Genomic DNA, 26,245 nt, shown 5'->3' with positions numbered 1-26,245 from the left:
AACCGGGCCCAGGCCAACGCCCTCAACCTGTCCTCGTGCGGTTCCATAATTTCGGTGATAAGCAACGAGTGATGGAGCATTCAAGACACCACAGGACCAACGCCCAGGCTTTAATATATGAGGGATCCAAGCTTATGTTTTTTCAAGATTTATTGGCAGTCATTATTCGGAAGTGCAAGGAATTTGACCAGGTAAAGAAGCAGCTGAGAGAATCCGGAATCCAATACTTTATGCTATACCCAGCGGCACTGAAAATCACCTACAGTGGGACCACCAAGATCCAAGATATTTGATTCTCCTGACAAAGCTTAAACTTTTGCGGACATGAATGTATACAGTATATTGTGTAGCCCTGGTTATGGACAATCACATGCTCGATGGTCACTATATATTAACTTTTCATTACTCTATGGCAAGATATCTTAGAGGATGGATAACATGTTTGTTTTGATTAATACAGTTTCATTATTTGTTTAAATTAGCGGTGCTGCTCCAGCCTGAAGAAGCTTAAACATGATGGTTACAAATCAGTGGATTGATAAATTATGCCCTGTTTTCACTTTTGACTATGTTAAATGCCATATTGGCAGTGGAGCAGAATATCGGGTGCTAGAAGGTTCAGATATCCCCTTTAAGTGTGGGGTAAGTCCTCTCGTTCAGTGCTGTTGGCGCTTTGTTTTTTGTTTGTGTGTTTTTTTAATATACTTATTGCTGCTCAGCTGATCTTAAGTCGGGTTTCTTCTCCTCCGGAGTCAAATGATTGTTATAAAGGGTTATGACCAGTAATATATTAAAACTGTGCACTTTGAACATTAAGGGGAGTATTCACCAATCAACAGAAAGAAAATCCTAATAAACCTGAAAAAGGGTGGATATAGCCTTATTGCAGGAGACACATTTAAATGAAAAAGAACATCTAAAACTGCAACGGAGTGGATTTGATCAAGGCAAACACGAGGAAATCTAAAGATGCTAGAAATTCAAGCAACACACACAAAATGCAGGCCAGGCATTCCCATTGTGGACAAAGCCCTCCTCACAACATCTACAGAAGGCAGAGCTTCAAGAATTTCCACCATGTGTTTCATGCCATCTTCTTGCTGCTATCTTCAGGAAGGGATACAGAGGCCTGAAGTCCCTCTCCAGTAGGTTCAAGAACAGCTGTTATCCTACAAACATCAGACTCCTGAACCCCAATCATACCTCACCTAAGAAAACTATGTTCTCTTGCACTGTCAAGGACCTTTGGTTATGTCTTTTTGTACTGAAGTCTTTTTTTTGTGTAGTATCTTTTTACTTCTCCCTCTCTTTACTGTCCTGCATAACGTATATATTGTAACTGTGGATTCTGGTTAATTGGGCCATCGGTTAATCGGGGCAGATACTTACTTGGGACGACTCTTAAAGAGCAAAAGCTAATCGAGAAAATAGCTGGGACTCCCTTTGTTTATTTGGGACAGGAGACTATTGCCGAACAGTTTTTAACTTGCATAAGTCGTGTGTACTACTGTGGCTGTTAGACACTACACTGTGTTTAGAGTGAAATTTTTAAAAATAGCATCAGTTGCAAGTTGCAAGTATTTGTGTTCAAAAACCAGCTACCAATTGGTGAGAAATAAGCAGTAAGAAAATTCAGAACTGTTTTTCTCACTGTGGTTGCAAGCATTCCCACTTGGAGATGTCAGAAATAAGCGGGAATAAAAATGAAACAATTCCATGACTTCATCAAGTTAGGAACTATGAAGAATTTTAAGGTATTGACAAACATCTTAAATGTTACCATCAAAAAGAAGATTTAGAGGATGTAATCATTGAAAGCATTGTATGAAGGCAGTCTGCACCGATTTTGTTCATTTACAGTCATCAAAAGAGCATGGCAGAGTGCACTGGATGAATTCCTCTGTCAATAGCTATTAGGAACTAATACAGTTTTATAGTACTATATTGGTAGCATTCTAATTTGTTCTGTATTTCATTTAAATACATAATATTTTTACTCACTTAAATGGTACCTTTTTAACTATTTCCATAAAACCTCTGCTAATTGGAGCAGTTGCTTAATTGGACCAAATTGTACTAGTCTTAATGTGACCCAATTAACTGGAATCCACTGTATACATAAAATATATATAAATTATACATAATGTAAAATTTATATTCTGTGTGTTGTCTGTACCTATATCCCTGTGATGCCTCTGCAAACAAGATTTCATTGTACCTATAACATACCTTGAGTATATAGGTTTAAGGTGAGAGGGAAAAGGTTTAAAATGGATCTGCGGGGAAACTTCTTCATGCAGAAGGTGATATGTATATGAAACAAATTTCCAGAAGAAGTGGTTGATCCAGGTACAATGTAAATATTTAAAAGACAATTGGTCAGGTACATGGATAGGACAGGTTTAGAGGGATACAGACTAAATGCAGGCGAATGGGCATCTATGAAGTATGCCAAGGACCTTTTTCCATGCTTGGTAACTCTCTGACTCGGTAACTCTAAACAGTATCTCATTCAAGTTAGACTATTAAGCACCTGCTCAACATAATGTTTGTTATTGTTTCTGCATCATTCGTTGAAACACTAGGCTTCTATTAACATTTTAAACATATAAAGATCCTGTTTACTCAATAAAAATATGGATTAATAAAGATAAAATGTTAATGTCATAACAAAATTCATCACTGTAAATGTTTGGAATTCTCTGTGACATAATAGCAAATGGAACAATTTTCACCTGACACCCACTAAACACCTGGAAGAATGCAGTAATGAATTACCTTTAATCATAAGTCGTACAATCCTGACACATTTTTGCTTAAGGATGGGGTTTTCCATCTGTTTGGCAGATGTGGTTGTGGAGGTCAGGTGCTCAAGCTAATGTACCAGGGTACTACTTGTCTGTGATAAGGCCTTAATGAAGTTGTTCATCCATACTGGTGTTGACTGTAAGGAGTTTGTACATTCTCCCTGTGACTGTATGGGTTTCCTCCCACAGTCCAAAGACATACCAGATGGTAGGTTATTTGGTCATTGTAAATTGTCCTGTGATTAGGCTCAGGTTAAATGGGCGGGGGTTGCTGGGGGGCGCAGTTTGAAGGGCCAGAACGACCTGTTCTGTGCTGTATCTCAATAAATAAATGAACTGTCAGGGTATGACAGCAAATCTTTAGAAGGAAAACAAACATGAGGAAATCTGCAGATGCTGGAAATTTAAACAATAACACACACAAAATGCTGGTGGAACACAGCAGGCCAGGCAGCATCTATAGGGAGAAGCACTGTTGACGTTTCGGGCCGAGACCCTTCGTCAGCACTAACTGAAAGGAAAGATACTAAGAGATTTGAAAGTTGTGGGAGGAGGGGGAAATGTGAAATGGTAGGAGAAGACCGGAGGGGGTGGGATGAAGCTAAGAGCTGGAAAGGTGATTGGCAAAAATGATACAGAGCTGGAGAAGGGAAAGGATCAGGGGACGGGAGGCCTCGGGAGAAAGAAAGGCGAAGTGGGGGAGCACCAGAGGGAGATGGAGAACAGGCAGAGTGATGGGCAGAGAGAGAGAGTGAGAAAAAAAAAACAAACAACTAAATATATCAAGGATGGGGTAAGAAGATGAGGAGGGGCATTAACGGAAGTTTGAGAAGTCAATGCTTATGCCATCAGGTTGGAGGCTACCCAGCCGGTATATAAGGTGTTGTTCCTCAAACCTGAGTGTGGCTTCATCTTGACAGTAGAGGAGGTCATGGATAGAGATATCAGAATGGGAATGGGACGTGAAATTAAAATGTGTGGCCACTGGGAGATTCTGCTTTCTCTGGCAGACTGAGTGTAGGTGTTCAGCGAAACGGTCTCCTAGTCTGCGTCGGGTCTCACCAATATATAAAAGGCCACAACGGGAGCACCGGACACAGTATACCACTTGTTCCGCTTACAAGAATAAGTGCCAGGAGGGAGATCGGTGGGAAGGGATGGGGGGGACAAGTGGACAAGGAAGTCACGTAGGGAGCGATCCCTGCGGAAAGCAGAAAGGGGGGGGGAGGGAAAGACGTGCTTAGTAGTGGGGTCCCATTGGAGGTGGCAGAAGTGACGGAGTGTTATACATTGGACCTGGAGGCTGGTGGGGTGGTAGGTGAGGACAAGGGGAGCCCTAACCCGAGTGGGGTGGCAGGAGGATGGGGTGAGGGCAGATGTGCGGGAAATGGGAGAGATGCATCTTATCCTTGTAAGCAGAACAAGTGCTACACCTGACCTTACACTTCCTCCCTCACCACCATTCAGGGCCCCAGACAGTCCTTCCAGGTGAGGCGACACTTCACCTATGAGTTGGCTGGTGTGGTATACTGTGTCCGGTGCTCCTGGTTTGGCTTTTTATATATTGGTGAGACCCGACGCAGACCGGGAGATCGTTTTGCTGAACATCTACAATCAGTCTGCCAGAGAAAGCAGGATCTCCCAGTGGCCACACATTTTAATTTCACGTCCCATTCCCATTCTGATATATCTATCCATGTCCTCCTCTACTGTCAAGATGAAGCCATACTCAGGTTGGAGGAACAATACCTTATATACCAGCTAGGTAGCTTCCAACCTGATGGCATGAACATTGACTTCTCTAAATTCCATTAATGCCCCTCCTCCCCTTCTTACCCCATCCTTGATATATTTAGTTGTTTGTTTTTTTCTTCTCTCTCTCTCTGTCCATCACTCTGCCTGTGCTTCATCTCCCTCTGGTGCTCCCCCACCCCCTTTCTTTCTCCCAAGGCCTCCCGTCCCATGATCCTTTCCCTTCTCCAGCTCTGTATCACTTTTGCCCATCACCTTTCCAGCTCTTAGCTTCATCCCACCCCCTCCGGTCTTCTCCTATCATTTCGAATTTCCCCCTCCCCCCACTACTTTCAAATCTCTTAGTATCTTTCTTTTCAGTTAGTCCTGACGAAGGGTCTCGGCCCGAAATGTCGACACTGCTTCTCCTTATAGATGCTGCCTGGCCTGCTGTGTTCCACCAGCATTTTGTGTGTGTAGAAGAAAAACAAGTAGCTTTACTTCTGAATTTGACATTATGTTTCAGCAAATAGAAATTGCGGAAATCTATTTAAAGATCAAAATTTGTTGACTGTGAACAAATTTTTTCCTAAAGGATGGTTCTTACACAGATGGAAAAACATTTTTGTCACTCGTTGGAGTTATGCCATAAAGATTAACTTCTATTACGCATTCTAATCATTTTGTTTTATTTAATTTTTCCAGATATTCCAATTCTCTTTTCACAGTGGCTATTCGAGACATGATCACTAGCTTCCTAGGAGGATTCAAACTCAGATTTACATCAGCCCATTTCACAACTAGTTGACAGGACCTCCAGAAGGGGATTCCAACAGAGTGCACCATCTCCCCCCACCCTATTTATTATGGGAATGAACCTTCTAATATCAGCAGAAGATGTAACCCGCAGCCCAACACCGGAGTTAGGCATTGCCCAGCCGGCTCTACGAGGGTTCATGGACGACATCACTATAACAACTGTGTCACATGTCCAAGAAAGATGGGTAATGGAAACCATGGAAAATGTAGCAACTTGGCCAAGGATGTCCTTCAAGGCCAAGAAGTCTAGGTATATGGTGATCAGAAAAGGCAAAGTAACTAGCAAGTTTAGCCTCCAAGTTCAGGGTGAGGTCATCCCTTCCATTGAAAAAAATCTGATAAAATGCTTAGGGAAGTACTTCAATGAATCATTGACAGATGGGGCTAATGTCACAGATGCTGTGAAGCAGACAGACGAATAGCTGAAGAAGATCGATAAATCCAGACTTCCTGGTAAATTCAGGACATGGCTGTATCAATACAGCCTTCTGGTCAGGCTTCTCTGGCTCTTCACACTTTACGAGTTCCCCAAGACCGCCATAGAGGGCATCGAGAGGGAATCCAACAAGCACCTGTGGAGCTGGTTAAGAGATCCCCCCAAGCTTCTCTTCAGTGGGCCTTTATATTCGATCCAGGCAGCTGCAGCTTCCCCTGTCATCTGTTGTGCAGGAGTTCAAGGTGGCTAAATGCACAGCCTTATTAAGCTTGAGAGATTCCAATGACGACCTGGTAAAGCAAGCAGGCGTTACAACAAGATCTGGGCGTAATTGGGCAGCCAACGCAGCAGTAGAGCAGGCATTGTGTTCTCTGAAGCTGCGAGATATCATCGGCAACCCTCATGTCGGGCGGCAAGGCCTCGGCTCAGTTCACTTCCAGCAGTGGGGAAACGCAAGCATAAGGATCAGGCGAGACATGATACAGGCAGAAGTACGGATCCATGAGGAAGAGAAGTGGATGTCAACGGCAGTGGAACAAGTGTCCCAGGGTGCCTGGACAAAATGGGATCTGCCAAAGCGCAAGATATCATGGAGTTATGGAGACTGGAGCCCTTCCGTATTTCCTTCCTCTTGCGACCTGTGAATGACACCCTTCCTTCGCCATTACATCTGTACACGTGGGGGATGAGAAAGGACCTGAACTGTAAGCTCTGTGGTCAAAAGGGGAACATGGCTCATATACTGACGGGTGTATTTAAGCTCTATTTAAGGGCGGTATAGGTGGCGCCATGATAAGGTGCTGCTGGCTCTTGCTGACACACTAGAGTGAGAGAGATGCAAGAAGAGGACGGCTGACACAGATTTCAGGAAGGCCATCACCTTCATCAAAGAGGGAGCTAGGCCTATCGTAACCAAACAACCAAAGCCAAATCTGCTGCTAACGTCCAGGTCCTGGGAGATGAGGGTTGATGTGGGAAGGAGGCTGCAGTTCCCAGAGGTGGTACACACAACCCTCCGCCCAGACATTGTACTGTGGTCAACTGAAGACCGGAAAATAATTCTGGTTGAGCTGACGGTGCCGTAGGAGGAGGGATGGGAAGAGGCCTATGAGAGAAAGGCCTTAAAGTACCAGCCCTTAGTGCAGAAGTGCAAAGACAAGGGATGGCAGGCATGGTTGTTCCCTGAGGAGATCGGCTGCAGAGGTTTCCCCAGCCAAATCAGCATTGCAGTTGTTGTCAGCTCTGGGCCTGGATGAAAGGAGCAAAAAACAAGCAGCTTGTAGGATGGGGGAAGAGGCAGAATGAGCCTCTTGTTGGATTTGGAGTAGGCGAGAGGAGGGAAGCTGAAAGCCAGGAGCAGATGGGCAGTGATTTGGCCACGACTGCTGACCCACCAACTGGAGAGCATCATGGTTAAGGGTCGAAACACTCTGTGAAGGTTGGGAACCACCTGATGACATCTGCTCATAAGGTTACCTCATAAGGTATCTGGAGAATGCACCCTAACAGGTGTATGTAACAAGTATTCACACTTTAAACTTTTCTTTTTATCTCAGTACTAAATGGTAATAAGTGGCTCCCAAATTATTACAGATTACAGTGAAGAGCTGAAACATTAATCAGTATAAGAATAATGCGCAGCAGTCTAATTTGTATAATGAAGTGATATGATACTTAATACTTCCAAACCGTAATGGAACAAAGCAATTTTATAGAACATTCTAGGAAGAGGTTTTTGATATTTTGTAAAATATTAAATATATAAATGGAGTCAAAATGAGATAAATAATACCTTTCTTTACTCTAATAGCAATCTATACAACAGAGAGCCAATATTCCTCAACACATGGTGTGATTTGTTCAGTTTAATTAATTACTGATTTACACTGAATTACTTACAGTGGCATGCAAAAGTTTGGGCACCCTGATCAAAATTTCTGTTACTGTGAATAGTTAAGTGAGCAGAAGATGAACTGATCTCCAAAAGTCATGAAGTTAAAGATGACACATTCTATTCAACATTAGTGTATTATTAGCAACATTAGCAAGATTAGCGTATTATTTTTGTTTTGTACAATTTTAGAATAAAAGAAAGGAAAGGAGCACCATGCAAAAGTTTGGTCACCCCAAGAGATTTCAGCTCTCAGATAACTTTTGCCAAGGTCTCAGACCTTAATTAGCTTATTAAGTCTATGGCTTGTTCACAGTCATCATTAGGAAAGGCAGGTGATGCAAATTTCAAACCTTTATAAATACCCTGACTCCTCAAATCTTGTCCCAACAATCAGCAGCCATGGGCTCCTCTAAGCAGCTGCCTAGCACTCTGAAAATTAAAATAAATGCCCACAAAGCAGGAGAAGGCTATAAGAAGATAGCAAAGCATTTTCAGGTAGCCCTTTCCTCAGTTTGTAATGTAATTAAAAAACAGCAGTTAACAGGAATGGTGGAGGTCAAGTTGAGGTCTGGAAGAGCAAGAAAACTTTCCAAGAGAACTGCTTGTATGATTGCTAGAAAGGCAAATCAAAACCCCTGTTTGACTGCAAAGACCTTCGGGAAGATTTAGCAGACTCTGGAGTGGTAGTGCACTGTTCTACTGTGCAGTGACACCTGCACAAATATGACCTTCATGGAAGAGTCATCAGAAGAAAACATTTCCTGCATCTTCACCACAAAATTCAGCGTCAGAAGTTTGCAAACATCTAAAAAAGCCTGATGCATTTTGGAAACAAGTCCTGTGAACTGATGAAGTTAAAATAGAACTTTTTGGCAGCAATAAGCAAAGGTATGTTTGGAGAAAAAAGGGTGCAGAATTTCATGAAAAGAACACTTCTCCAACTGTTAAGCACAGGGGTGGATCGATCATGCTTTGGGCTTTTGTTGTAGCCAGTGGCACGGGGAACATTTCACTGGTACAGGGAAGAATGAATTCAATTAAATACCAGCAAATTCTGGAAGCAAACATCATACCGTCTGTTAAAAAGCTGAAGCTGAAAAGAGGATGGCTTCTACAATAGGATAATGATCCTAAACACACCTCAAAATCCACAATGAACTACCTCAAGATGTACAAGGTGAAGATTTTGCCATGGCCCTCACAGTCCCCTGACCTAAACATCATTGAAAATCTGCGGATAGACATTAAAAGAGCAGTGCATGCAAGATGGCCCAAGAATCTCACAGAACTAGAAGCCTTTTGCAAGGAAGAATGGGTAAAAATCCCCAAACAACAATTGGAAGACTCTTAGCTGGCTACAGAAAGTGTTTACAAGCTGTGATATTTGCCAAAGGGGGTGTTACTAAGTACTGACCATGCAGGGTGCCCAAACTTTTGCTTCGGGCCCTTTTCCTTTTTTGTTGCTTTGAAACTGTAGAAGATGGAAATAAAAAAGTAATCTTGCTTAAAATATTAAAGAAATGTGTCATTTTTAATTTTATGCCTTGTGGAAATCAGGTCATCTTTTACTCGCTTAGCTATTCACAGTGACAGAAATTTTGACCAGGGGTGCCCAAACTTTTGCATGCCACTATGATTCTAAACAAGAAAGGTTCAACTTGTTACATTTTCTTAATTCTATTATATGCAATTCAAATTTATATTTAAAAACGTTGCTTTCTAAAAATAAACTTAAAGGTGACTCCTTTGCTCTATTTCTATCTTTAATATCTCTACTTTTCCCTGTCAGGGTTCTTTTGAAGACCCTGACCTGGAGTTACACGCTGAATTCAATTCTTTGCGGGAATGGGACCTGCTCTCAGGGTTTCACAACTGGCCATTATTCAACATGCCAAAGATGTGGTCTAGGAGATCAGCTCGCCTTCAGATTTCTGGGATCACATGGCTCTGGAGACGGGCCGACCAAAGTTTGGTGCCTCTGCAGGAATTCGGTGTGTTGTGGGAGATGGAAGATTGAAAGTAGAGAGCTGACTGCTGGGTGTGTTGCCTAGAGACCTGAGTTGTTTGGGCACAGAGCTCGGAAAAAGCGATGCAACAGACTTTTAACATCGTAAATCAGTGAGTTGTTTGTTATGCCTCCCCTCTCGCTGCAATACAGGGACACCTCTTTATCCCTTATTAGGGAGAGAGAGCCAAGTGGTATGTCGAATTACCGGGTGAACAAGTCGTCTTTGAGGTACTACAAGTCTGTGTCCTTATTGATGCTTTGCTGCACACTTGGGTGCTCAATGGGGGGGGCGATTTTTTTTTTTGCTTGTTGGGGAGGGGGATCGTTGCTTTGCAGCTGCTTATGCATGGGGGGGGCTGGGGTGGTTTTGGGGTTCTAACATATAACTCATTTATTCTTTGGGGCACTCCTCTATTTTCACGGATGGTTGCGAACAGAAAGAATTTCAGGATGTATATTGTATACATTTCTCTGACATTAAATGTACCTTTGAAAGTAGTGGGAATGGAAACCAAGTAAACTGACAATTCATTCCAAAGTAAGTTTAAGAATGCACAATTTGACCATATTTAAATCTGGATTAAGCTATGAACTCCATCTAATTATTTTCCCCCTACCTTATCACCTTTCTCTTCTGGTTCATCTTCGTTTAGAAACTCTCGCTTTGGATATGGAATCTGACAACCTGCAAATACACTAAAATTTACAATAAAAACTGTAAATAAGGGAGAGAGGCACAATCACCTTTTCTGATTTTATGCATCTACTTTAGAACTCAAATACAGTACAAATGTGTTATCAAAACAAAGCATACCCAAAAACTGGACAAAAATTGAAATGTATTCAACTATCTGTAATCAATCCAATTTAACTCAAGTTTTTGCATGTTAAAGATTTCAAAAAGGTCCTTTTTGTTAGGCTAATCCAGAAGACATTTTTTACAAAATATTTAAGTAATTTTCCTTACATATTGGAGGCTGACTTGTTAGATACTATTATGAATATGAATCCTTCAATAAAAGGTTCTATTGGAAGAATTTATAATTTATTATTACAATGGGATAAGTGTCCTTTACTTAAGATTAAACAGAATTGGGAGAAGGAACGCAATTTGTCTTTTATATGAGAGGACTGGATGCGGATTCTGAAGCTGGTTAACTCTTCTTCGATCTGCGCGAGTCATTCACTGATTCAATTTAAAATTGTACATCGTTACCATTTGATGAAGGAGAGACTTTCTAAAATATTTCCCAATGTTGACAAGTATTGTGATGTAAAACTGAGATAGCTACACTGACACATATGTTCTGGTCATGTTCTATATTAAAATAGTTTTGGAAGTCAGTCTTTTCAACAATTTCAACTTACAACCTAATAAATTGACTGTGCTTTTTGGAATAATTCCTCAGAATATCCATGGTATTTCTGTGTCTGACTAACATGTTATTGCATTTGTTACATTGATAGCTAGGAGGGCCATCTTGTTGAAATGCAAGGATATATCAGCTCCTACTTTGTCACAATGATTCTCTTAAGTGATGCTGTGTCTTAGCTTAAAGAAAGTTGTCAAACCTTTGAACCTTCATTTGATTTTGAGAAGTGAGGGGGCTCATTTGTTCGTTACTATAATTTCAGTTAACTGATAGATTTCCTCCACGATCTAAGTGTAATTTTTTTTGATATATCTTTCTTCTTGGCGGCTTGATGTTTATTTTTAGAAGCTTTTTGTATGACGCATGGCTCTGGGGTTGTACCCCCAATGGGTTTCCTTTTTTCCCCTCACTTTTCTTGCTTAGTAGGGGTTTTTTTATTCACAAAAATTTTCAATCTTTAAGATAATTTTTTTTGAGGCATTGTAGGTTTTGTTACTTTGATGTACCTGTGTTATTTTTGAATAATAACAATACTTGCCTTCATTTAAGGTGTTGAGTGTTACAGTCAAGAAGTCTTGTAGCAGCAGAGTAGAACTTTGTTTAGGCAACATTTGGACTATTATGTGCAGTTGTGGTTGCCACATCACAGGAATGATGTGGAGGTTTATGTGAGTGTGCAGAAGAGGTTTACTAAGATGTTGCTATTTTGTCGAGTATAAGCTAAAAGGAGTTGCTGGACAAACCTAGATTGTTTTCTCTGAAATGTCAATGGCTGCAGGGCCAACTGATAGCAGTAGCTAAAGTTATGAGAGGCATAGATGAGGTAAATAGTTCAGTCTTTTCATCAGGATAGTGATGTCAAAAACTGGAGGACAAAGTTTGAAGGTGACAAGGAGAAAATGTAAAGGAAACTTACAAATGTGTTGTTTTATAAGAGTAATAAGTGCCTGGAACACACAAGTAACCTGTGGAAATAGGTACCATAGTAATGTTGAACAGGAGCATGAGTGACAGAAGTGATAACTCAACTTGTTAGGTATAACAGCTCTGCAGTCCAGGGTTCAGATCTTTCAGACTTGATAGTGAAGGATGCAAAATAGCTTGGGGGAAGGTGCAGTCCTGACTGGGAAGAATGCAACAGTGGCACTTATAGAGAACATCCTGGAGGGCTCTCCAGTGAGGCTAAATGGGTAAAACTCAGGAATGAGAAAGGTGCATTCACTATGACAGGGTCTCCCAATGGGTCTCCCAATAGCCACTGTGACATAGAGGAATAGATATGCAAGCAGATTATGGGAAGATGTAAAAGTAAAGGGATAGTTATAGTGGGTGACTTTAGTTTGTCCGAAATTAACAGGAACTTCCTTGGTGCCAGAGGCTTTAGTGGGGCAGAATTTGTTAGGTGCATCTAGGAAGGTTTCTTGACACATTATGAAGATAATCCAACCATTGAAATGGCCATACTAGATCTTGTATTGGAAATGAGCCCAGTTAGGTGATCAATGCTTCAGTGGGAGAGCATTTTGGGATCAAAAATCATAACTTCATAGGTTTTCAGATAGTCGTGTTAATTAGAGAAAGAGAGAATACTATTCTAAATGTTTAATTGTGCACAGTGTCTGAATTTATGTTAGTCCAAAACAACAAAGAACATAGAAGATTACAACACAGGAACAGGCTATTCAGACTACTATGCCTGTGCCAATAAATACACCAAATTAAACTAATCTCATCTGCCTGTATATGGTCTATCTCTCCATTCCATGCTTGGTCAGCTAAATTAGTTGCTTGTTGCTTGATTATAGTTAATTTACTGTTAATGCCTAATCACACTTTTAGTGCAAATGGGCAGGGCCTCAAATAGAGGTCAGCTGCTTTACACAAAGGGTGAGGGAAGAAAGGCCTGGAGGAAGAAATGCCATTGATAACAGGGAAGCATTATACAGTAATGAGAAGAGTTATCTGTTATGTGGTATGGGCAAAGTACAGGAAGAAAATGTGATGGGATTATCTCATGCCATGCAGCTGATATTTTTCCAATACAGACAAGTACTATGAAGCTGTTACAAAATAAAACAATACTATATTGTATTGTAAGGGCACTGAAAGCCAAAACAAAAGTGTTGTCCTTATATAAGACCTTGAGTATTCAACTTGAATACTAAAATGATAACCTAGACACAGAATGGAAAGAATTCAGAGGACAGCCACCAGATTTATACCAACCATGATCACCATGACAAACTCTTTATTCTACGAAAACAGAGAATTCAAGGATTGTCATTTAAAATAATAGCAGATTAGATCCAGTCTTCAAGGATAACTTCAATTGTTTAACAGATCATGAAGGAACATAATTAAAAATTATTTACGTAAGCATTGAACTAGGTGATATGTCAGGGATATGGCTTAGAAATTCAGTTCTGTAGTTTGTGCTCTACAATTGATTCTGTATATAAATTGATTATGAAATGAAATCATGATCCATAATGAGAATTTGATGGTCAACTCCCGTAGCCGTGGAGCACGTCGAGTGGTTGTGCATGACAGAAATCCACATCTCTCATGAAATTGAATAACGGAATGTAATTCACATTCAGCACAGATCTTGCACAGAAAGGCAGAGTGCAGTCTATCACTCCATTTATTTATAAGGTTGTGGCGACCCACTTCCTAGCACACGCGAACCGGCTCATAATTAGCCAGTGTGCGGGCACAAAGGCCAGGTCTGCAACAAAGGGTGAAAAGCTTGCGGGGGTTTGTGAGTACGTGTCTCTTAGAGCGTCCGCGCCCAGGGAGGGCGGGATGAGGGAGGCTTTAAAAGCAAGGCTGCGAAGTTCGAATTAAATTATCTTTGATTGCAGTTTACCGACTCCATGTCGTTATTTTAGTGCTGCGTGTAGCACACCGCTACAAGGTTATCATTCTTGATGGATAGCAGAACACACTGCAACGCATCATTCTGCAGGTCTAAGGACTACAAGTACAATTTGCTGTCAAGTTCTGGATGAGCTTTAAACGTGTTTGCTATATTTTTATTGTTTTAGTAGTGGTCTTGCTGGGCCTTCAGTATTAGAAAAAGGCCAAGAAGCTATAAGATGCTGAAAGTGTTTAAGGAGTGGCTAAGCAGAAGATATACCCCAAGAGTCTTCTAGGATTTATGTTACAGTCTGCAGTTCTTCAAGATGCAATACATCCAAAGGTTCAGGCTTTTAAAGTCAGTAGTGGCAGAGACTAGGAACCTTCATATATACCCATACATATGTATGCTGCATAGACCTTATTTAGCTATTAATCTATCTATCTATTTATTTAGAGATACACTGCAGAACAGGCCCTTCTGCCCGCACCACCCAGCAACCCACTAATTTAACTCTAGACTAATCATGGGACAATTGACAAATTAATTAACTAACTGGTATGTCTTTGAACTGTGGGAGAAAAGCTGGAGCACCTGGAGGAAACCTACCTGCACAAAGGAACAAATGGACAAACTTGCTTACGGAGGATGCCAGAACTGAACTCTGAACTTTGCCTCCCCAAGCTATAATAGTGTTGTACTAATCACTACACACCCAACACCCATGCATACACTACTGTAATAATTGCCATCTTTCACATTCAGAGCATCACAGATAGACATTACTGAAGGACAGGAAAATACATGTCTTCCTCTGAATGAGAACCAATGTCACAAGTATGTGGAGTGATGCAGATTGTGGGTTACAGTGAATGGCACGTGGAGGAATATCTCCCTTAGGTGCTGTGTGACGAACAGCAGGATGTATTGACAAGTAAATGATTTCTAGAACTGTTAAGATTCATTTCCTCTTCATCAGATGGGGGATTGGAGCCATGAGTTCATTTAGCACTGGCTACTTATTGCAGATGCATTGGACTTGGGAAATTACTTGCACTCAAAGTATTAATGAAAAAAAACTTGATAGAGCTTTCAGATTATACCTCCATAGAAACAAATTGTGTTCACAATAAAAACACGCACACAACATGACAGCATATTTTTGTGGAACAAATAAGTGTTTAACAATACAGAGAAGATTTACAAGGATGTTGCCAATGCTAGAAGGCCTGAGTTAAGGGAAAGTTTGGCCAAGTTAGGTCTTTATTCCTTGGAACATAAGAGAATAAGGGGAACTATATAGAAGTGCACAAAATTATGTGAGCCACAGATAGGGTGAATTATAACAGTCTATTCCCCACAGTCAGAGAGTCTAAATCTAGGGTACCTAGGTTTTGGGTGAGAGGGGCACCTAGTAGTTCACAGAAAGGGTGGCAAATATATGAAACGAGCAGTCAGAGGAAGTGGTTGAAGCATGAATGATAGTGTCACTTAAGAAGCATTAGGTACATGGAAGGGTGGGACTTGAAAGGATAGGGACTGAACACAGGAACTTAGGACTAGCTGGGTGGGCACCGTGACATAGACTTATTGGGCTGAAAGGCCTGTATCTTGTGTTGTTTTGTGACTCAATGACATATATTATCATGTGTTTATTAACAATTTTCCACAATGAACAGTTATTAGCCAACAAGCATATGATTTATAAGGGAAGAAAGATGTTCCCCATCATTGCATTCCTCAACATCCTTTGAGGGTAAATGGAAATAAACCTAAAAAGGATTTCAGTTCTTACTTTCTCCATGTTATTTCACATGAACCATGTTGAGAAAATGTCATTACAACTTAGTTCAATGTTAGTAATATCATGTAAAATTAGTGACAGTTCATGTGATATCTGGAAAATATTAGATTTAAGTAGTGGCTTAAAATATTTGAGAATAATTTGTCAGTTTAATATCAGCTGTTTTGGAAAACCAGATTTTTCTTCTACTTCCTCCCTGCAGACAGTAGCTACTTACTGGAGTTTGACTCCAAGTGTGTGTTTCTTTCAATTTGTTTTTACTGCAAATATTAACAGGCTTCTCAATAATCAGGGAGAGAGCCTGATTATTTATTTACTCAATGTCATTCCAGCAACATGGACATGTTGAATTTCTCAACTTTAATCAATGCAACATCAAGTGATCTTACTGAGAAAAGGCCTGAGATTAAAACAAGGCACTTTTTGTCTGTAAGTGATTCACTGGATAAGCTTTCCAAGCACTTAGGGAAATGGCATATAAAAATATGACAAAATTGCATTTTTACAATATAACTGCTTCTCCTTAGCCTTAATTTCCATCACTTTCTATTCCTTTGGCAAAAGTTTATTTCTTTATAGAAGATGAAAAATTGTGGAATAAAATGTACTTAAATTGGAATTACTTACAAAATCACATTAAGTTAAACATTAACTTAATAACTTGACCAAAGATGATGGTGAATAAATGCAGGGCTTGTTTATTGATTTCACAGCTGTTTGACAATGTCCAAAAAAAGACAGAAGTGAGTGTCCATGACCTTCGCACATGTGCATGTGCACACACACAAACACACAATGCTATTAATCACCAGGTCAAACCATGGTCAGTAACAACATGAACAAATATCACATCGTTTCTGGTGATTTAATAGTTTGCAAATGAGAATTCTAGTGCACTACTTGGTGCAGACAGAGCAGACATTTCTGAAGGTCACCTTCAGCTATGACATCATCCTGAACTGCCTCTTGGCAAAATACAAAGCAGTTATTTTAGGATTATTGTGCAACTCCTCAGAAGCATACAATGGCATTCACAGATACCAGGGAAACCAGTGCCCGTTACTTCTCCTAAATTCAAATAACACATGAGCACTATTGGATAATTTAAAAGGACCTATACTAAATAACATTTATAAATTATCATAATTTAGCCAAAATGCCTGATCACAATAAATGCAGACATTGTCTCTCAGAATCAGAATCACTTTATTGCCAGTATGTGAAATATAACCAAAATTGGTTGTGGTTTGGTGCCAAGGATAAAACACAAGACAATACCATAATAGACAGCACAATAGCAGCCAACAATTCAGAAGACAACAGTGTAAACAGCCACAAACAATCAACAATTACAGATGATCATGTGCACAAACGATAAAAGAAGAAATGGACAGAATGGGCAAAGTATTCAGCTGAACTAAATTGCAATTAATTACATAAAAGACATCAACATAAAAATAATGTGGATTGAATATTGTAGAATATTCCAAACAAATAGTAAGATCCTTTTGTGAAATATTTGTTCCGTTCAAATGACTTTTACTACAAAATCTGTTGCGTTTTAACATTCGTTTTCATGATCTGGGTGTCGGTGGTAAAACCAGCATAAATTGTCCATTGCTCATTACACTTGGGAAGGTGGTGGTGAGCCACCTTCTGCAGTCTTTCTACTTCCACATAGTTGTTGGGTAAGAAGTTTTAGGATTTAAACTCAATGACAATGAAAGATGAGAGATATACTGCCATGTCAGAATGACATACGATTTGGAGAGAAACCTACAATGGATTGTATTCCCAGGAACCTGCCTGCACTTATCCTTCTCAGTGGCAGAGGTTGCAAGTTTGGCTGGTGATATCTGAGTAGTCTGGGAGAGAAACTACTGAGGGTACACTGCAGCTACCGTACACAAGTGGTGGAAGGAATTAATAGGGTGAAAGTCTGTCCCACTCCTGACCTCTCCCTTGTAAATGGTTGATAAGCTTTTGGGGTTTCAGCAGGTAAGTCAGTCACACACAGTCCCCAACAACTGATTGCTGTCTAGGTTATTCTGCCCTAGGCAAGGGCTACTTCATTTGCTGAGGACTTGTAAATGGAATTGACTATTGTGCTGTCATCAGCAAATATCATCATATCTGACCTTAGGACAAAGGAAGATCATAGATGAAGGAGAAAATGGTGATACCTTGGGCTTTCTCTGATGCTACATCCACACTACACTGGATAAATCCGTAACCAAAACTTTTTCTCTTCGTTTTTACCCTCAGTCCACACTAAAACGGTGTTTTTGTCCCCCAAAACCGGAGCTTTTCAGGAACGCTTTTCAGGGTGGATATTTTTGAAAACGCTGCTCAGGCAGATCAGTGTGGACGGGGTAACTGGAGACTTTTGAAAACGCTGACAGATGGCAGCAAGCTATTTCATTGTTTTCTTGAACGCAACCTAACAATTTCAGAACAGATGGCAATGAGACTGAAGCCAGAAGAGTTAGAAATGTACTCACCAAATACTCTGACCCATAACTTACTGAATAAATAAATAAGTATACTGTACTCACTTTGCCCTGTTTTCTGTCCTTGCTCTTATGAAGGTTGTTTACCTATTTATGCAAGTACTTCTCTGACAATACATTGTATGGAAATACAAGTTAACACTGATGCAGATATGTTTTACACATTTAACAAGGTGCGTTATTAATGCAACAGAGTTAGTATTTCAATGTTCATCGTCAGCCGGGTCAATCTGCCCGTGAACTCCTGTTGATTGCCGCCATAAGCTCCAGTATTTTGTTTTTTTTTAACTTTTAAGTTCTCCTGCGCGAGAGCCAACGGCAGTCCATCATTATAAGTTTTTCTAGTCTGTAACTACACAAACGCGCACTTTTATGGTGAGATTTGACACTAAACATGTCGCTTGTTTTCGGTAGATCTGTCCTGCGCATGCGGAGGAGGAGGAGATTCGCCGAAATCTCCGTTTCAGTGTGGATAGAGATATTTTCAAAAACGCACAGTGTGGACACCTATCGTTTTTACGTGAAACTGGTGTTTTCAAAATTATCTGGTCTAGTGTGGATGTAGCGTGAGGAAACTGTGTAGTGATGAGATGGCACTAGAATGATTGACCTTCAACAACTATAACCATCTTCCTTTGTGTGAGGTGAGATTTCAATTAGCAGAGTATTTGCCCTCTAATGTCCATTGACTTCCTTTTACCAGAGCTCCTTGATACCACACTTGGTCATGTGCTACCTCGAAGCAAGGGCAGTCACCATCACTTCACTTCATAAATTTGCTGCTTTGGTCCATAACTGCACTAAGATTGTGATAAGCTCTGGAATGGAATAGCCTTGGAGAAACCCAAGCTGGATATCTGGGTATCAATTCACAAGAAAATCTGCAAATGCTGCAAATCCAAGCAACACACACAAAGTACTGGAGGAACTCAGCAGGCCAAGCATCATCTATGGAAAAGAGCAAACAGTTGACGTTTTGGGCTAGGACGCTTCATCAGGACTGATTAAAAAAAAGATGAGAAGTCAAAGCAAGAAGGTGGGGGGGGGGAGGGGAAGGTTGTAGGTGATAGGTGAAACTGGGAAAGGGGTAGGGGTGAAGTAAAGAGCTGGAAAGAAATTGGTGGAAGAAATAAAGGGCTGGTGAAGGGGGAATCTGATAGGAGAGGGTAGAAAACCATGGAAGAAAGGGAAGGGGAAGGAGCACTAGAGGCAAGTGATGGGCAGGAAAGGAGATAAAATGAGAGGGAAATGAGAATGGGGGATTGATGAAGGGGATATGGTAGACATCTCACACTACTCTTCTTGAGGCACTGGTATAATTGTTGCCCTTCTGAAGCAGATGGGAACTTCCAACTGTAGCAATGAGAGATCTGAAATGTCTTTGAATAGCCCTGCCATTTGGTTGGTACAAGTTTCTAGAGCCTTCCCAGGTACTGCATTAGACCCTGGTGCCTTGAGTGGGTTCAACCTCATGGAAGAGTAGTGTGAGCTGCTTTAATGACAATCATCCAGTGGCACTACATTTACAGTGGCTGGCTGGTCGCGCAATGCCAGACTCCAGAGCGAAGGCTCCCGAGTTTGAATCTAAGTCGGGCCACCCCCCAAGCACGCTTTCCATCTGTGCCGGGTTGAGCATCAAGCTAGCCACTTGACCTCATAAAAAATACAAGGGTCAAGTCAGGAATGTTCATATCGTGACCCGGTTAATCCGAAAGGAGACCAATCCTGACACCACACATCAGACAAGAATGGCTGACTGTCTGGTGCGACACGTTTAAAAAAACAACAAACTACATTTACGGTGATGAAATGCTTTGAGAGATTGGTCTATAATTAACTCCTGCCTCAGCAAAGACCTGGAACTACTGCAATTTTCCTATCGCCACAATCTCAATAGCTTTTCACATGGCCTTAGATCACCTGAACAATACAAACACCTATGTCAGTGTGCTGTTTATTGACTATAGTTCAGTGTTTATTACCAACATTCCTACAGTCCTGATTGATAAGCTACTGAACCTGGGCCTCTGTACCTCCCTCTGCAATTGGATCCTCAACTTTCTAATCAGAAGACCCCAATCTGTGCGGATTGGTAATAATATCTCCTCACTGACGATCAACACTGGTGCACCTCAGGGATGTGTGTTTAGCCCACTGCTCTACTATCTCTATTCTCGTGACTGTGTGATGCTCAAATGCCATCTATAAATTTGATGATGATACAACCATTGTTGGCAGAATATCAAATGGAGATGAGAGGGTGTACAGGAGCAAGACATACAATCTATTTAAGTGGTGTCACAGTAACAACTTTACACTCAATGTCAGTAAGACTAAAGACTAAAGACTTTGTAGTATCCAAAACATTTTTAAGGAGAAATGCCTCAGAAATACAGCATCCATTATTAAGGACCCCATCAGCCAGGATATGCTGTTTTCTCATTGTTACCATTAGAAAGGAGGTACAGAAGCCTGAAGGTATACACACAATGATTCAGGAACAGTTTCTTCCCATCTGTCATCAGATTTCTGAATGGATACTGAACCCCATGAACACTACCTCACTACTATTTTTCTCCCTTTTTTCACTATTTATTTAACTTTTTTAATATATATATATATATATATATATATATATACTTACTGTAATTTGCAGTTTTTTATTATTATATATTGCAAAATACTGCTGCTGCACAGCAACAAATTTCATGACATGTGTCAGTGACATTAAACCTGATTCTGATTGATATATACTTTCCTTTGCTTGAGCCAATTTTCTGATTTTACCAACATAATTTTCCCATAGCTGAAATGTTTATTTTTAACATTGAAGTAATTTTCCAGACATGTCCAGGTAGCAGTACAAACTTGCCAAATTTATCACAACTACATATGATTCCATCACAATGCCTAACTGTTTTGTAGTAGCATACTAAAAACAAAGGAAAAGAATAAAACAGTCTTTGGAAAGCAGATGTATTTATAGAAAACAATGTGAAATACTCAGACATCAGCCTAGTGTTATAGAATCAGCTCCCAAGTTCATATGCTCATTTGGAGATATTTTCAAGGGTGAGTCTTCAGCTATTTTCATTACTTCATTATTTTTCATTCTTTGATTTCACAAATTAATATATTTTTCATTCAACTGGAAATTATACCAAAAAAAATCCTCCAATTCCATGAGCAATATTTCACTATTCCTCTTGCATATTTACTTACTTTTTTATTGTAACATAGTAATTTTTTATCTCTTACACTGTACTGCTGCATATGTTAGTGATGATAAAACTGATTCTGAAATCACAGATCATATTGTATGTGAATTCTTAAGACACCATCTGCATAAACAAAAATGGATTTCTTCCATTTTTACATACAGGAACAGAGTTAAAAGTGTTTATAAACCATTTATTTATCCTGCCACTTTTTTCCTCTATCTTCTGAGGTTGGCTGTGCTGATATAAGGTTTCCACCAGTCTTACTTTTACCATGTCATCATCATCATCGTTATGACCTAGGTGATCATGGTCTCATGACCATGATTGTTCTTGGCAAATTTTTCAATAGAGGTGGTATGCCATTGCCTTCTTCTGGGCAGTGTCTTTACAAAACAGGTGACCTCAGCCATTATCAACACTCTTCAGCAAGTTTGCTGACGATACTAAACTGGGTGGCAGTGTGACATGCGAAGAGGACGTTAGGAGAATACAGGGAGACTTAGATAGGCTAGGTGAGTGGGCAGATACTTGGCAGATGTCATTCAATGTGAATAAATGTGAAGTTATCCACTTTGGAAGCAGGAACAAGAGGGCAGAGTATTGTCTGAACGGTGTAGAGTTAGGTAAGGGAGAAATGCAAAGAGACCTAGGAGTCCTAGTTCACCAGTCAATGAAGGTGAATGAGCAAGTGCAACAGGCAGTGAAGAGGGCAAGTGGAATGTTGGCCTTTGTTACAAGGGGAATTGAGTACAAGAGCAAGGATGTCCTTTTGCATTTGTACAGGGCCCTGGTGAGACCACACCTGGAATATTGTGTACAGTTTTGGTCTCCAGGTTTAAGGAAGGACATTCTGGCAATTGAGGAAGTGCAGCGTAGATTCACTAGGTTGATTCCTGGGATGGCAGGGCTGTCTTACGCAGAGAGATTGGAGAGATTGGACTTGTACACGCTGGAATTGAGGAGATTGAGAGGGGATCTGATTGAAACGTTTAAGATAATTAAAGGATTTGATAGGATTGAGGCAGGAAATATGTTCCAGATGTTGGGAGAGTCCAGTACCAGAGGGCATGGATTGAGAATAAGAGGTCAGTTATTTAAAACAGAGTTGAGGAAGAGCTTCTTCTCCCAGAGAGTTGTGGAGGTGTGGAACGCACTGCCTCGGAAGACGGTGGAGGCCAATTCTCTGGATGCTTTCAAGAAGGAGCTGGATAGATATCTGATGGATAGGGGAATCAAGGGATATGGGGACAAGGCAGGGACTGGGTATTGATAGTGAATGATCAGCCATGATCTCAGAATGGCGGTGCAGACTCGAGGGGCCGAATGGTCTACTTCTACAACTATTGTCTATTGTCTATTGTTTGCCTGGTGTCAGTGGTCACATAACCAGGACCTGTGATATGTACCAGCTGCTCATACAACAATCCACCGCCGGCTCCCATGGCTTCAAGTGACCATGATCAAGGGTCTAAACAGCTGCTAAACATTGCCCAAAGGTGACCTGCAGGCTACTGGAGGGAAGGAGCACCTTACACCTTCTTTACTAGAGACATATCTCCATCCTTCCACCATGCACCTAGCTCAAGCAACTATGTAATTGGACTGTGAATAGTACTCAATCAGAAATCCAGATTATTATAGCTAAACATAATACATAATCATTTCTAACATCGACTGATTTTGGATTTTGGAGCAGGAACTACACACTGTTTTCTATTTCTAAAGTCAAGGTGGCAGGACCAAATGCTCAGCTACTCTGGTTCCAAGAATTTTACATAGTCAGCATTTTACCTGGAGTTTCCTTGCCAACACCTAGAATAAAGCTCAGGGTCTACAAACAGCAGTGAGTCCTGACTTCCTATATATTTCTGAGGCTTAATTACTTACACACAGAAGTCATGACAAGGCAATGCACAGAAAATGCTGGAGGAATTTAGCAGGTTAGGCAGCATCCATGGAAATAAAAAAGATAGTTGATGTTTCAAGCCAAAACTCTTCTTCAGGATTGAGAAGGAAGGGGGGAGGATGTCAGAATAAAAAGATGGTGGAAGGGGAAGGAGGCTAGCTGGAAGGTGATAGGTGAAACCAGGTGAATGGGTAAGGTCAAGGGTTGGAGAAGGAATCTGATAGGACAGGAGAGTGGATCATAGGAGAAAGGGAAGGAGGAGGGAACCCAGGGTAAGTAATAGGCAGGTGAGAAGAAGTAAAATGTCAGAGTGGGGAATAGAGGAAGAAAAGAGAGAAAATTTTTATCAGCAGGAGAAATCGATATTCATGCCATCAGGTTGGAGACTACCCAGATGGAAGATAAGGTGTTGCTCCTCCACTCTGAAGGTGGCCTTATTTTGGCACAAGAAGAGAGCATGGACTGACACTTTGGAATAGTGTCAGAATTGGAATTAAAAAATTTGACCATTGAGAAGACCCCTTGTGGCAAGTGACAAGGAACTAGACAAATAGCTTCATACTGTCTCTGCAAAATCCTCCATATTCACTGGAAGGACATGAAAATCAACATCAGAGTCCTCTCCCAGGCCAAAATCTTAAGTAACCAAGGCCCTGGATATACTAAGTTGGCTACACAGGCTAAGCCAAATCATTCTCATGTCTGAGAACAGAGGCCCAAACCAGACACTCAATTTTGAGCTCCATCACAGAAAGAGATTATCACAGGGAGAAAAGATTCAAAGATACGTTCAAAGCCTCCTTGAAGAATTACAACATCCCCATTCAGAGTGGAGAAGAAGCATGTGAACCTCAGAGCTGTGAATCAGGAGCATTTCATGTTACTGCATAAGCAAAGAAAGAAGCAGACAAACTTAGAAACTACCCATGTAACTGCCCCATTGGCTACGACTTCACCTGTCTATGGAAGAAACAAAAATTCCACATTACCCTCATTAGTCACCTCAGAATCCATAAAACCCTGAATAAGCCTTGATTGATCCCAATGGTCTGTAAGATTTCTCAGCAAATCTTTTCTACAAAATAGATTTCAGTTTGAACAAAAACACAATAGAAATGGGTTTAGGTTCAGAAGGCAATTATACTTTATGCTGAATTATTTGTAATATTCATGAAGTGTATTCTCAGATATCCTCTCTGTAATGTTCAATGGCATGTCACTCAAAGAAAATTATCAATTCCATATAAACAGGATTTTATATTATCAGGAGAGAGCTTTCAAAACATAAAAAAGTAACAAAATCTGACAAAGTGTTGGAAACTCTTAGCAGGTCACACAGCATCTATATAGAACAGAATGATACAATTGTACACACTGGAACAGGACATTGGCCCACCATATCTGCACTAGTCCCATTTGCTCGCACATGGCCCCTACCTTATTTTTGCTGTCTTTTCATGTGCCTATCTAAATGCCTCTTAAACACTGCTATCATATCTGCTTTGACCACCTCCCCCAGCAGCACATTACAGTCCAACACCACTCTCTGTGTAAAAAACTTTGCAAATCTCCTTTAAACTTTTCCCTTCTCACCTCAAACCTATTCCCTCTAGTATCTGACAATTCCATCCTGTGGAAAAAACTGACCATCTGTCTACCTGAAGTATGATACTTAGAATTTTGTATTCTTCTATCAAGTCTCCCCTCAATCTCTAATACTCTCAAGAAAGTTTGGCCTCTCTTAATAGCCAATATTCTTTACTCCTGGCAACATCCCTGAAAAATCTCTTTTGCACCCACTCTAAAGCCTCCAGATGTTCCCAAAATATACTGACCAGAGCTACAAATAATACTCCAAATGTGACCTAACCGAAGGTTATAAAGTTGCAGCATGACTTCCCAATTTACATACTCAGTTATCTAACCTAAGTCAAGCATTCCATGTGCTTCTTATCGTCTAATCCAACTGTTTTGCCACTTCCATGAAGCTGTGGACCTGCATCCCAAGTTCTTGCTACATCAAGTTACAAAGGGTCCTGTGACTTAATGTCCATTTATTCCTTGCATTTGACCCCCCCCCAAATACACCATCTCACACTAGTCTGGATTGAAATTCAATTTCTCCACCTAAATTTCCAACTGATTTACAGTATATCCTGCTGATTTGGATGGCAGTAAGTGATCTAATTACTTTGACAACCTTCCTCAATATCCACAACTACACCAATTTCCCTGTCATCTGCAAACTGGTAATCACTTACATTTTCATCCAAATCAGTATTATACTGTGTATATATTACAAAATTGACTCTGTGGCAAGAGCAACAGAATTAATATTTCAAGACAAAGATACTTTGTGAGAACTGGGAAAAAGGAAAACTAAGAGTTTTAAAGTGTAAAGAGAGAGGGAGGGATGATTAGGACAAACAGAATATCCCTAATCGGATAAATTGGGATTACTGTGGGAATATTGTTGAAATAATCTGGTTGATAGGTTTGTGAATACTGTTAAGAGAAAAATTGCGCAAACAAAAATACTTAAAGGATGTGAGATGACGCCAGTTAGAGACAGAAAACCTAAAGAAAGGAATATTAAATCCCAAGTTGTTAAGAATGCTAAGAGTAATGGAGAGAGACAAACTGAGCTAATGTTACAATACAACTGCTCAGTTTTGATACAAGATAGAGAAAGGAAGTCGGTTGAAACTGTTGAATTTAACACCAAGTCCAGAAGGTTGCATCATGCCCGGACAGAAGGCTTGTTCCTCTTTTTTATGTTGAGTCTCTTTATAACAGTGCAGGAAGCTACACACTGGTGGAGAATTAAAGTGGTCCAATTTATTTCAAGAATGCCTGCCAGCATCTGTTCAACCACA

General features: G+C 40.5%; 1 protein-coding gene across 4 annotated transcripts in view; it reads right to left on the bottom strand.

The window, feature by feature from the left end:
- The window catches only part of cdk19 (cyclin dependent kinase 19), a 214,740-nt gene that overhangs the window by 27,162 nt on the left and 161,333 nt on the right, over positions 1–26,245 (bottom strand). For 2 of the 4 annotated variants that reach the window (XM_059982939.1, XM_059982940.1), the window contains exon 11: positions 10,313–10,391. The exons of the other annotated variants lie outside the window; for them this stretch is intronic. In XM_059982939.1, the coding sequence (XP_059838922.1) occupies positions 10,313–10,391 (79 nt within the window). The remainder of the gene's footprint in view (positions 1–10,312; positions 10,392–26,245) is intronic. 4 annotated transcript variants of the gene reach the window in all.

The sequence above is a fragment of the Hypanus sabinus genome, chromosome 10 (genome assembly GCF_030144855.1).
Source record: "Hypanus sabinus isolate sHypSab1 chromosome 10, sHypSab1.hap1, whole genome shotgun sequence".
In the NCBI taxonomy this organism is placed as follows: domain Eukaryota; kingdom Metazoa; phylum Chordata; class Chondrichthyes; order Myliobatiformes; family Dasyatidae; genus Hypanus; species Hypanus sabinus.
Note: the sequence above shows the minus strand (reverse complement) of the source record. Positions and strands in the feature narration are given on the sequence as shown.